We start from the raw sequence: 13,141 nt of genomic DNA, 5'->3' as shown, positions 1-13,141 counted from the left end.
AGGCCAAACATAAACTAAACACACAGCATATGAGGCTCTGCTGCTGGGAAGACCAGCGTGATATCCAGATAACAAACATTACATATTTGGATGATACAGAGGCAGATATAGAAAGAATAGTGTGCTGGATCAGCGTTGTGTGCTCTTCTTATAAACACAGAGATTATTCAACGAAAACTTCCCTGTCAAATTATTAAGAAAACTTTAATTCCTGTATCCGCTGGAAAGATTTGACCTCGCTGCAGCTAAAGGTGAGCCGGCGACTTCAGAAACAAAACAAACCATCAAGTGTCCACTCAAAGTTAAAATTCCTCTGTTTCTAAATAATTAACAAGGATATTTTTAGCAGCCACAAACCAAATATGCCTTCCGCCAGTCAGGAAAGATATTATTTTGAACCCCATACATGCTGCGGTCTAATGACCCATAAGCTTTTCATTATTTAGAGGAAGTTGGACATAAAACATTGAGAGGGAAACAGCCTCGTAACTCTGACCAAATGGAGAAAACTCATTACAGAAACGCTCGGATTTCTTTTGAGGTTTTCAAGTGTATGATTTCAGTTAACAGGCAGTGAGACTGCTGGGACTCTTAGAGCAATATTTACACAGAGACCACCCAGCGAGCTACCAAAACAATCACTGTTTGTTCATATGAAATGACTCCTAAATATCCAACAGGCCATTATGAGGTTGTTTCGACGGTAATATGTAACACGCCACCATCTATCGGGGGAGTTTGTGGTAAAATAGTGCTGACGTGAGCCGTCTGTAAGAAAATCTTTTCACGCAACTCACTGAATGTGCGCAAGAAAATATTTAACACGTGACATCACTGGAATATGAAACATTTAGGTATCATGTGTAAAAACCACCTCCTTCAAACTGACACCGTATCCGTGTTGTTCCCTCGTCTCCTTCAGATGGCTCTCATCTGCAGACCGTGACGTGTGTTTGTTTTCAATGAAAACTGTGGAGGGACTTGAAATACCTTCCCGTCTCTCTAAACACACTGAAGGACTCTGTGCATGTGTGTTTGTAAGTGTGTGTTGGTGTGACTGTGTGTACATGTGTGTTCACATGTGGCTACAGACTGAAAGCAGAGAGAGAGAGAGAGAGCAGGAGGAGATCCGGCGCTGGTTCACGCTGTCCTGTAAACACGGCCGGGTCAGACTGAAGAGACGAGGCTGCAGCGCCATTATTGAGTTGGCGAAGTGCCTTTAGTCGCAGTAATGTGTATAATACTCTATTTAAACTTTAAAAACTCATAAAAACGGCTCATGTATCTTTAGGTTTGACTCATAAGACTGTATATAAAGATAAACGTCATGACAGCTCCCCGAAAGTGAAGCCAAAACATCTGGATTGCCCCCCATGTGGCTTGCTACAGTTCGAGTCATAAACCCCGCCCCCGTCAGTTAGTAGCTGGGACATGGGCCAAATTAAAGTAAATTTCTCCCGAAGACGGTTTCCGTCATTTGAAGTCCTTCTTATCAAGCAGATAGAAGTTCATGTATTCATTTTTCTGATAAGATTGGTTTTAATTTATTATTTGACGCTATAAAAAGGGAGTATGAGCTCATGATTAACAGCTGTGATTGGCTCACATTGGAGTGGGGGGGGTGTTAGGGTGGGACCACAGTAGTAGGAATGTGCATAAGTATTTGATTTTACGTATAGAGTAATCCACGCCCAACGTGAGAACAGGATCTTTACATTGTTTTACCATTTAAAACAGGTAAAATCTTATTTCATTGTTGAGCTGCGTGAAGTGCAGGCTTTGCTTTGCGCCCCCTTAACCCCGCTGTCACTTTGCCTCATTAATCATGAGACGACTGCTGCGGGAGTGTGAGCTCCACACTGGGGGAACAGTTGATGAGGGTCCGCCCGCACACACACACAGTGACAGGGCAAATGGATCCCACAGCTAACGTTACCTAAGTTATTTACAGGTTTAATGACAGAGCTGGCTGTTGCGGTGTCAGTGTGAGTTTGTTGGGACCATTAAATGGCTCGCTGTTGGATGTTAGCCGCTGCTGCTATGTTAGCTTGTGCTAACCTGGCAGAAGGCAAACTGACTGTGAGGAGAGCAGCAGACCCTGGGGACAGTCCTTCAGTGCTGCACCTAACCTATGTAATGGCAGCAACAGAAAGTTTGATGATTTTTCTTCTTTTAACTTCGGATTTATGGTTTAATGGGCTAACTGAAGCCTGGTTGTTCTATAAATGAATTTAAAATTGCACTTGTTTCCGTTGTTGAACAATTTACAATACTATTATTAATATTCTTTTGTTGTTGCAAGTACTCTATAATGATTTAATGCAAGTACTTGAGTATGGAAGTTACATAAAATGGCCATCCCTACTTGATACCATGACTCCACCATCAGATCGTTACTGCACAGGCTCTGGCTCCAAATTACGTCACCAGCCCAAGATGGCAGCGTCCATATTCTGGATATTTGGCTTCATTTTTATACAGCAGGAGAAACTGGAGACGCATTGCCCATCTTTATATACAGCCTATGGTCTGACTCTAAATCCATACTACAGTGTACAGTGTGCTAAACAGTAATGTTCATAGTATACCAATTTTGAAGTCAAGGAAATTAAAATAACTGTTTTATACTAACAGGAAGTGATACAGCACTCACACCATGCAAGTTATTTTTCCTAGGAAAGCAAAGGCATGACCCTCCCTACTCTGCCTTACCCTGCTTCTGATTGGCTTACGCTGACACTTGAATCTCACTCCTGATACCTAAACCTAACCAAATCACTTCTAGTAATGTGATTTTACCCGGTCTACATCTACTTGACAGCAGGACAGGAGCAGATATGTTTATCTTTCACATGTGAGGAATTTCACCATCTGAGACTTAAATCTAATATTTGTGACTTTCCTCTGTCTACATGTCTAAATTCACACTCGTCAGATATTTAATGTTCGCACGTCTACAAGAAGAAGAGTTTCACCTCGGAAAGTTTGTAGGGAACAATCAGCTTCTCTCCGACAGTAACTGTCTTCCGTGTTGTCAGAGCTTCAAACAGCATCTCTTCTTTGACCTAGTCATGACAGAGGGAGAGAAAGTGAAATGAGTTCAGTCCTCTCTTTAAAGATGATCAACCCATCATTCCCACCATCATTGTACAAAGCAACAGCAACAGTGTGTGCTGTGACTACAGAGTCCCGGATCATCACAGAGCTTTGAGTTGTTTTGACAAAAGAAGTCTGACACTTTCAATTCAAGCTGCCTTTCATCTCTGACAGTGTTTAAGTGCTTGTGTGCAGGGTGACAGCTTGAAGAGGTGCTTTTAGAAATCTACAGTAGCAAAATTCTCTGTTTTGATAACTGTCTTCCTTTAATCAGTCGACACTGTCAGACAAAAATCCTCTAAGCACAGAGCTTAAGACAGAAGAGGAGATGTGACAGTACTGCACAAACCTAAACTTGAGTCTAGTCATTAAACTGGCTTATGGTCTGTAAACAATAAAGCTGTAATACAACACTTAAAGGAATACCTAACCCCCCAAATGATCATTCGTGTGTCAATTACTTGCCCTGTACTACGTTAAATTTGTGAAGGAAACGGTTTTTCTCTCATGCCTCCACGGTGAGCGACAAATCAAAAAAGAGGGAACATTTTTGATGAATTTATTTATTTACAAGCGAGCAAGAAAACCCGGGAGTCAGAGCTGACGTATCATGTTGGACTTCAGCATTGTTAACCTTTTTTTTTTTTAATCTTAACTCATATTTAGAGAACCTGCAGCAATAAAAACTGCCAGTAGGATTATTTTGTTGTACCTCCAGCAGTTCTGAGACGACAGGCAGCACCTCTGGGTTACAGATGTCGATGGAGTCATCCCTGTAGGTTTTCCTCTTGTAGCGGATGTTGCCCAGGTGAAGGATGGCCGACAGCAGACAGAAGATCCTAAACAACAGTTCAAGAAACGTTTAACTGGTTAGAATACTGTGGGTCTGTCTGTAGCTGCAGTTACTCATAATCTGGGGAATCCTTGACCCTATTAGAGGAGATATTAGATAGATATTATTTGATAGAAATAAAGATACAAATATCAATTCACATCATGGTACTGGTGGTGATGATGATGATTGTGATGGCCAATGAGGCTGGGAGGTTTGCACTGTAAGAACACTGTCTTCTCTACACAACAAATCTGTCTTTGGGGATGACTACAGTAAATTTTATCTTGCACATACCGGTATTCTCTATACCCTAGACTGTGAATTGTGTCACATTCCTTGCGCAATATTTTGCACATCCATGCACAAAAATTCAGCTGCAGGGTTGTATAATGAAATGCAAGTTGCAGCCTCTTTAAGTTATACACATATAAACCATACATTCAGCGGTTACTTTATTAGGTACACCTTCCTTGTACCAGGTTGGACCCCTTTGCCTTCAGAACCGCCTTAATTCTTGGTGTCATAGATTCAACAAGGTGCTGGAAACATTCCTCAGAGATTTTGGTCCATATTGACATGATGACATCACACAGTTGCTGCAGATTTGTCAGCTGCACATCCATGATGTGAATCTCCCGTTCCACCACATCCCAAAGGTGCTCTATTGGACTGAGATCTGGTGACTGTGGAGGCCATTGGAGTACAGTGAACTCATTGTCATGTTCAAGAAACCAGTTTGAGATGATTTGAGCTTTGTGACATGGTGCGTTATCCTGCTGGAAGTAGCCATCAGAAGATGGGTACACTGTGGTCATAAAGGGATGGACACGGTCAGCAACAATACTCAGGTAGGCTGTGGTGTTTAAACCATGCTCAGTTGGTACTAAGGGGCCCAAAGTGTGCCAAGAAAATATCCCCCACACCATTACACCACCACCAGCAGCCTGAACCGTTGATACAAGGCAGGATGGATCCATGCTTTCATGTTGTTTACACCAAATTCTGACCCTACCATCTGAATGTGGCAGCAGAAATCCAGACTCATCAGACCAGGCAACGTTTTTCCAATCTTCTATTGTCCAGTTTTGGTGAGCCTGTGTGAACTGTAGCCTCAGTTTCCTGTTGTTAGCTGACAGGAGTGGCACCTGGTGTGGTCTTCTGCTGCTGTAGCCCATCTGCTTCAAGGTTGGACGTGTTGTTGGTTCATTCAGAGATGGTCTTCTGCAGACCTTGTAACCAGTGGTTATTTGAGTTACTGTTGCCTTTCTATCATCTTGAACCAGTCTGGCCATTCTCCTCTGACCTCTGGCATCAACAAGGCATTTTCACCCAGAGAACTGCCGCTCACTGGATATTTTCTCTTTTTGGGACCATCCTCTGTAAACCCTAGAGCTGGTTGTGTGTGAAAATCCCAGTAGATCAGCAGTTTGTGAAACACTCACCAACAACCATGCCACGTTCAAAGTCACTTAAATCACCTTTCTTCCCCATTCTGATACTCAGTTTGATGTTCAGCAGGTCATCTTGACCATGTCTACATGCCTAAATGCATTGAGTCCTTGTATACATAAATAGCAAGGCTTTGGTTTACAGTTGGGATGTGGGCAAAGCAAAAGGTGGTGGTATGTGTCATTTGTTTATGCAGTGAGGGGATGAAGCGGAGGATGAAGCAGATCACACACTTGTTGCGGTCTTATCGTGTGTGTCACTCACTGTTTGCGCGTGGAGGGAAGAAAGCCCACCATCTCCATGGCCAGCTGAAGCCTCTCAAAGTCATGCTTCAGGTCTTCTCCTTCGACTGTGAAGCAGTCCTACAAAACAAAACAAAAAAAAAGAAAGAGGGTGTCATCAGGTTTACAGCAGCAGTTACGACACAGCGGCCTGGAAGCCAGAAGAGCTAATGACAAGTCACTATGAGGGACTCACTAGAGACTGTTGACATTCACAGTGCCGAAATATTTTTAATGTTTACAGAGTGTCCGGCAAAGATGCTTAAAATAGTTCCTCAGTTTACTTTGCAGCTGAAACGAAAAAACAACCAAGTGGCCTGAAGCAGACAGAATGAGTGACTCATACTAAAATAAGCTATCATTAAGCAGCTCGGGGGTCAAACACTGCCGAACAGCAGCATGTGCAGGTTCTGCTCATGTAGTGGAAAATCTGCCCTGGCTTCCCCCTTTTAAACCAATCCACAGAAATTTGGCAAGCTGGTGAAAGAGCTGAGAGAAGCAGCAGTTTATGGGTTTTCCTGGGTTTTTAGTGGGCGACACACTGAACTAGGAGTTTGTTTTGATGAAATAACGGTGTGCAAACAGGCGCTTCTATGCACAACTTCACATTTTACACATAGTAATTAGGCCTCTATAAAACAGAAAGCATTCAAATACTGTGTGTCAAATATCAGAAATATCATTTAGCAACCAAACACACATCACAAGGAGTAAACTTGTGGATAAATCTGGGTCTGGATTAGTTGTTTATGACAAGAGGAAGAGCTCTTTTCCAGACTAGGACCACATGCTTTGATGTAACTACATAACTACACAGTCGTTCACTACATATACACCCACCGTAATGTGAGCCCTGCTCTCAGCTTTATGGGCCCATTCCACTATGGCTGCCATAATTATCACATACCGAGGCCTCCGAAACACAAACACTCCAAACATGAGACTCACACTTACACCAACGTGCCTCCGTCTTACCTCCCTCGCTCTCTGCTTTCATGGCACAAACTCACACTGACCTGTGAGTGACTCCGGTGTTACATTTCTAAAGCAGGAAAATCTACATTTATTGCACAAAGGTTGCTCTAACGTACTTTTCTTTCAGGTGAAAACAATTTGTAAATGTAGTTAAGAGCTGTTTGAGGCTGCAGATATTGTAAATGTTAAAAAATGAAACAAAAATAACATTTAAAAAAATCACCATAGTCATTCAAATACATCAATACAGTTAACTTACTGAGATAGAAGGAGTGGAAAATAATGACTTAATCAAAGAGCAGTGTTACTTACACATGTTAATAAACAGAAACATTAACGCCCACCACAAAACCAAACAAATCCCAACACAAATCAAACCAGACTTTTTGATCATTGACATCATTCAGTCAGAGTGTTTCTGCTGCAGAGTGATTTGAATCAGATCCAGTGATTGAGAGGTGAAGGTGTGTCTTTGTGTGTCAAATAACTTGTGGCAACACAGAGGAATGAGCGTGTAAATAACCTGCAGCTCAGCCGCGAACCAGCTGCTGAACAATGAGGCAGGTCTGAGACTAAAACTCTGCCCACTGATCAAACACTCAAACACGACAAGTGTATCAACAAGTGTATCGTGGAGTGTAGATCAGTGTGTTCCACTAAGGTAACCTATAGTAGAGATAGTGTACTCTGAAATGTCTCAACCAAGACCGAGTTAAGTCTTTAGAGGATAAGTCCAAGTCCAGTCTCAAGTCTATAAAGAATAAGTCCAAGTCTTTAGAGGGTAGGTCCACATTTTAAAGGGTAAGTTCAAGTCTAGTATCCAGTCTTTAGAGCGTAAGTCCAAGTCTTTTTGCCAGTTTTTAGAGGGAAGGTCAAAGTTTTTTGAGGGTAAGTCCAAGTCTAGTCTCAAGTCTTCAGAGGGTATGTCCAAGTCAAGGCTTAAGTCTCTAGGGGGTAAGTCCTGGTCCAGTCTCAAGTCTTTAGAGGGTAAGTCTAAGTCTAGTCTCAAGTCTTGAGAGGGTAAGTCTAAGTCTAGTCTCAAGTCTTAGAGGGAAGGTCCAAGGCTAGTCTCAGGTCTTTAGAGCATAAGTCCAAATCCAGCCTCACGTCTTTAGAGGGTTGGTCTTAGTCGAATCTCAAGTCTTTAGAGGGACGGTCCAAGGCTAGTCTTAGGTCTTTAGCGCGCAAGTACAAATCCAGTCTCAAGTCTTTAGAGGGAAGGTCCGAGGCTAGTCTCAGGTCTTTAGAGGGTAAGTCCAAATCCAGTCTCACATCTTTAGAGGGTAGATCTTAGTCAAGGATCAAAGTCTTTAGAGGGTAAGGCCAAGTCTAGTCTCAAGTCTTTAGAGGGTAAGTCCAAGTCTAGTCTCAAGTCTTCAGAGGGAAGGTCCGAGGCTAGTCTCAGGTCTTTAGAGGGTAAGTCCAAGTCTAGTCTCAAGTCTTTAGAGGGTAATACAAGTCCACTCTCAAGTCTAGTCTAGAGGGTGAGTCCAAGTTTAGTCTCAAGTCCTTAGAGGGTAAGTCAAAGTCTAATATCAAGTCCTTGGAGGGTAATTCCTAGTCAAGGCTCAAGTCCTTCGAGGGACGTTCAAATCTAGTCTCAAGTCTTTCGAGGGTAAGTCGAAGTCTAGTTTCAAGTCCTTAGAGGGTAAGTCCAAGTCTAGTCTCAAGTCCTTAGAGGGTAAGTTCTAGTCAAGGGTCAAGTATTTAGAGGGTAAGTCCAAATATAGTCTTAAGTCTTTCTAGGGTAAGTCAAAGTCTAGAGGGTGAGTCCAAGTCTAGTCTCAAGTTCTTAGAGGGTAAGTCCAGGTCTAGTAATAAGTCTTTAAAAGTTAAGTCCACATTTTTAGGTGGTAAATCCAAGTCTAGTCTCGGGTCGTTGGAGGATAAGTCCAAATCTTCAGAGAGTAAGTACATGTCTAGTCTCAAGTCTTAAAAGTGTAAGTCCAAGTTCAAGTAAAGGCTCAGGTCTTTGGAGAACAAGCCTAACTCCAGTATCAAGTCTGGAGAAAGTCCCGTCTTGTGGAATAGATATTTCTGTTTTGCCATTGAGTATTTTCTTATTTAGATTTTAACATTCTTGAGAAATGTTGAAGATTTGATACCAGAAATCCTGTTGATTCATCTTTAGTAACTTGGTGAGGACTTCACCTTCAGTATGGAGGATTTCAATAAAGAATACTCTGCACTGTCAATGATCAAACAGTCACACAGGTCACAGCAACATAGGCAGCTACAGTAGCCAGGATATGACTAGACATACCAACATAACTCAGAGGAGCAGCACAACAGGGGAAAGCAAAAACAAACAGAGCTGAAATAAACACGACCCAAACCAAACCAGGAAATATCCAAACAGCAACAAAATGAGCAGGAGAAGGAGGGGAGGAGGGAGGGAGGGAGGGAGGGAGGGGAATGTGCAACTGTGCAGGGAAAAGTGTGGCTTGAGCTGCAAGTGCCCAGGTGAACCCAAATCTACTTGTTGAGGTTTCTCCGACACGTACAGACACACGGACAGCACATACACAGATACTGACCGGTTCACTGTCACAGTAACTGTCCCAGTGCAGTTGGCGGGTTGACTTTTTCATCTGGAAATGTTAAGGCAGAGTTCACAGGGGGGGGACGAGGTTACGGTTAGAGAGCAGCATTCAAATGGAGACACACAGTGTACACTTAAACACAGATTTATGAGCAACTGACAGCAATGGAAGGACGGGCTGTTAAGACACAAGCGACGGCTGAACCTCACAGTTGTGATCCTTACAGACAAATATCAAGTAAACAGTCAGACAAGTCAAACATTCAAAGGCAAATAGACACTGATGGAAAAGACGGACGCACACAGACACTAAACTAAAGCACATGTCATGATTGAACACATGAAGACATAAAAGCAGGATGAGAAGGTGGAGATCTGCAACACACATGAACATGAAGGATTGAGAATGAATGATTGGCTTTACATGACAGCTGACCATTTTAAAGCATACCATGAGATTTTAGGATTGATTTCCTACCTTTAAGGATAAATATGCATGGTGAACTTGCTTCAGACATGAAATCTTTTACATTAAAGTGACTATTGGATTGCAGGTTGTTCCAGTTTGTAAGCAGGAACTTCTTCACTGCATCTGAGATTTCGGAATCTAATGCTGAAAAGCAACATGCCTGTGGATAATCTCATTTATCCAGGTCATAGTTATCTCAAGGCAATTGAATCAAACGCAACTGGATTTAGGCCCCATGTCCACCAAAGTGTTTTTTCCCAGCTGAGTTCTAAGAGCTATCATAGGTAACTGGACTTGCTTGAGTTTCTTGAAGGCGATTCAACTCTCATCCAAGAGGCCTCTTCAGTTCTTACTGACTGGTGAGAAGTTGCAGGCTTTAAACTCTGTGTTATAGAGTTGTGAAGGTCACATGTGAGTTGTTGACCCACCTGACTATCATGTGTTGTTAAGGTTAGATGGGTCCAGGTGTGAATGGGTGTTAAGCTGTCTATGGAGGGATCTCAGGACTGCATTGGACAGCTGAAAATACCAGGTGCTCCTCAGGAAATGTCCAGCTGGGAGTGCTTGAGAACGCTTCGGAGGCGCAGCGATGTATCAGCTGAGATGGTTGCGTCCGCTTGCTATGATACAGAATATCTAAGGGAAGGCTGAAGCACGTAGGGAGATGGACTGGACGGTCATATCTCTCCTCTGTTGTTGTTCGGCACTTGTGAGATGTGACGGTTGGTCTTTGTGGTATTTGTCCTGCCCCTCCTCCACTATGATTGGACAGCTGGGTAAAAAGTGCAGCGTTTTAACTGAAGTTGAACATTTCCCAACTCTCAGCGCTTAGAAAAAAACGGGCAGTGCTCAGCAAAGAGTAGACGCTCAGTGTTTGAACTTTGGGTAAAACGCTGCACTCATCACTGTCACTTTTTACCCAGCCGTCCAATCACAGTGGAGGGGGGACAAATACCATGAAAATCAACTGTCACATCTTACAAGTGCTGAACAACAGCAACAGAGGAGAAATATGTTAATATTCTGTATATATATTAACATATGTTTCGTCTGATGAACCTTGCAAGTACTCTACCTTGTTCTGACTTCCGCAGATATTTTCGTACCAAAGCAACCAGATGCAACAAAAGCATCTCAACTGAAGACATGCTACTCATCCAAAGCGCTCTTAAGCGCTCCGAGCTGAGTGTTTCCTGAGGAATGCCTGCCATTTTTAGCTGGGGAAATCCGCTTGGTGGATCTAAAGGGCCTTGCAATAAATTACCAGATTCACATGATCTTTTATAAGCAACGTCCCCATCTGCTCGCCTATGCTTTTCTGGATTTTTTCAGCATCGTATCTTGTATATGAAAAGCATTTCAGCAGGCAGGTAGACTCAGTCAGAGTGTCTTTAAATGCACCTTCAAGAGTTTACCTTGCCATGTACAATTGCAGTAACACACAGTACTAATGTAACTCCACTGATTAATTTAAGGGCATCGTTAATAATGTGGTGACAGAGACATGTGCTTGTTTTTGTTGAGAGGCCACTATGTTTGAATAACTGTTTTTCCTGGTTATTCCAAGCATCTAGAAAGTTTCAAGTCTTTGCAAAATAACTTTTAATTCTAAATTCAAATTTACTAGATCCTACTGTTGCTACAAAATGAGGAAATCAACCTAAAAACCTGTGGCTTGCTTTGGCCAGTTAAGTGTAGATTTGTGGTTAAAGGGCTGATTAACAGATGCAAAACAACAGGTGTGGATTAGATTAAAGATTAAAGGCCAAAGTGGGAAAAATTCATAACCGTGGAAAACAAAACAACTGCCATAACTGTAACATGTTCACATATGCTGTAAACAAGTTGATAGTGTGGACAGGAAGAGTTGTGAAATCCATGCATGAGCTCCAGCTGGTGCATGAGCGCAGTTTTCTTTATGTAAACTCCACAGAATAGATCGAACAAGGAGGATAGATACAAGGGAAGAGTGGGATAAGAACACAGTGCAGGAATTGGTGCATGTATATATGTATACTTGTGTGTTTGTGTGTTTGCAGGAGGAATTGCCTGCTCTCTTCTACGTAGGCGTGAAGGATTTTGAAGGAGGGGAGCTGGTCCCTGGTCGTCATGGCGTGACTGTCACAGCTCAGAGGAAGAGACGCACCAAGCTTTACACAACATCCACATTCCATACATGCAATGTGTGTGAATGTGTTTATTGTGGCTTTGTGTCATGGTTGTGTGAAACCTGTTTTACACTGTGGGCAACACAGGCAGCAGAGACAAGGGATGAATACCATTTCTGTCTTTGTGTGTGTGTGTGTCTGTCAGCGGTGGTGTAATGATGAGGATGTGTGAGTGCGTGTGTGAGAGGTGAAGGAGGACTGAAGTGTACGCAAAACCCACACAGATGCAGTGAAACCCACAAAATGCAAATTGATACACAATTAAATGACCACAAGCAAACACAGTTGCTGAAAGTAAAACACGTCTCTGTGAAACAAATGAAGAAATTAGACAGTGACAGATCATGTTCGTGTGTGTGAGTGTGTGTGTAGGTGTTGAAAGCCACCGGCAGTGGAATGTGTTTCCTGTGTGCCCTAATTTCTCTCTCCTTCCTGTTTGCAGAGACACTGAGGTAACTGTACTCGGTGTGCTGGGGTCTGACGACGGGTACATGACATCAATACAAACACACACACAACTCTACAAATAAATGAACACTATGGCAAACACATAACACAACACAAAACTCATATAGACATAAAAACGCAAACATAAATTGACAACCAGTGTAAGACAAAACCAAGTTTTTTTGTTTTAAATAATTAGTGTGTGACTGAAGGTCCCACCTGACTGAGGTAATGATATTCTTCAGGCTTCTTGAGGTGAAAGGCTTTCCTCTCGTCTTCACTCGCTCCTGCCAGCAGGTAGTAAAACACATGGTAGTTTCTAAAAAATAAAAACAAAAAAGAAAATTTCAAATTACGGCTGGTTAAAGTTAAACTCATAACAAATGAAAGCTTTATTATTACCTCACCAAATGTGTCTTTTTATGATTTTTATATCAGAATACCAATATGGGACAAAAATATTTCCTTCTTGAATGTTTAATTAGTACATTAGGCACTAGTCAAATCTGTGAACTCATATTTATTTGCTGTAGCCAATGTGTCTGTGTCCAATCACACCTTGACTTGACGATGACTGACAACTTGTAGAGCCTTCACACTTTATGCAAAATATGTAATGACTCCATTTTTAGCTCAAACACACTTCCACTTCCATCTTCTTCTACCACACATTTGATCTACCATCTGAAACATATCTATTGTAGTAGTGTTGTGAAAAAAGCTACGGGGTGCCTTAATTTCCCATGGGATAAAGAAAGTATCTATCCATCCATCCATCCATCCATCCATCCTTCCATCCTTCCATCCATCCTTCCATCCATCCATCCATCCATCCATCCATCCATCCTTCCATCCATCCATCCATCCATCCATCCATCC

The 13,141-nt window shown here is 42.3% G+C and overlaps 1 protein-coding gene across 5 annotated transcripts in view; it reads right to left on the bottom strand.

The window, feature by feature from the left end:
• Positions 1–13,141, bottom strand: part of myo9aa (myosin IXAa) — a 163,653-nt gene that overhangs the window by 62,459 nt on the left and 88,053 nt on the right. For 4 of the 5 annotated variants that reach the window (XM_050042063.1, XM_050042094.1, XM_050042087.1 and 1 more), the window contains exons 5-9: positions 12,482–12,581; positions 9,174–9,227; positions 5,645–5,742; positions 3,809–3,935; positions 2,976–3,065 (exon numbers count right to left, since the gene is read on the bottom strand). In XM_050042063.1, the coding sequence (XP_049898020.1) occupies positions 2,976–3,065; positions 3,809–3,935; positions 5,645–5,742; positions 9,174–9,227; positions 12,482–12,581 (469 nt within the window). The remainder of the gene's footprint in view (positions 1–2,975; positions 3,066–3,808; positions 3,936–5,644; positions 5,743–9,173; positions 9,228–12,481; positions 12,582–13,141) is intronic. The other variant, XM_050042080.1, reaches the window with a different exon arrangement.

The sequence above is a fragment of the Epinephelus moara genome, chromosome 1 (assembly GCF_006386435.1).
Source record: "Epinephelus moara isolate mb chromosome 1, YSFRI_EMoa_1.0, whole genome shotgun sequence".
In the NCBI taxonomy this organism is placed as follows: Eukaryota; Metazoa; Chordata; class Actinopteri; order Perciformes; family Serranidae; genus Epinephelus; species Epinephelus moara.
The sequence above is the reverse complement of the archived record's forward strand: the minus strand, read 5'-3'. Positions and strand labels throughout refer to the sequence as shown.